The 411-nt window shown below is 53.0% G+C and overlaps 1 protein-coding gene across 1 annotated transcript in view; it reads left to right on the top strand.

Moving 5' to 3' along the window:
- Positions 1–411, top strand: part of EMH_0048560 (D441/Mpe1p like protein with a zinc knuckle (C2HC) and PhD Zn finger domain, related) — a gene marked incomplete at both ends in the record, with an annotated part of 6,504 nt that overhangs the window by 1,507 nt on the left and 4,586 nt on the right. The window contains one exon of the mRNA XM_013496417.1: positions 1–286. Coding sequence (XP_013351871.1) covers positions 1–286 — 286 coding nt within the window. The remainder of the gene's footprint in view (positions 287–411) is intronic.

Consider the following 411-nt stretch of genomic DNA (forward strand, 5'->3'; position numbering starts at 1 on the left):
AGCAGCAGCAGCAGCAGCAGCAGCAGCAGCAGCAGCAGTTTGAGTTCTTACCGAGGTTATTCGGGATCAAATTCATCAGCAGGATCAGCTGCTGCTGCTCGTCATCAGCAGCATGCATATTACCAGCAGCAGCAGCAGCAGCAGCACTACGCAGCAGCAGCAGCAGCAGCAACAGCTGTTTCTGCTGATTATATTTGTCATATGTGCGGCGAAAGCGGCCACCACATAAAGAACTGCCCCAAGTCCTCCGACGCAAAACAACAAAAAAAAATCAGGCCTGCAACAGGTATACACCAGCAGCAGCAGCAGCAGCAGCAGCAGCAGCAGCAGCAGGAGCAGCAGCTGCTGCAGGGTTGCCGTCGTCGTTTTTGAGGGACATTTTGCCTTCTGAAATTCACAAGTACCAGGAGG

This window comes from Eimeria mitis, genomic scaffold, assembly GCF_000499745.2.
Source record: "Eimeria mitis Houghton genomic scaffold, Emh_scaff2097, whole genome shotgun sequence".
Lineage (NCBI taxonomy): Eukaryota > Apicomplexa > Conoidasida > Eucoccidiorida > Eimeriidae > Eimeria > Eimeria mitis.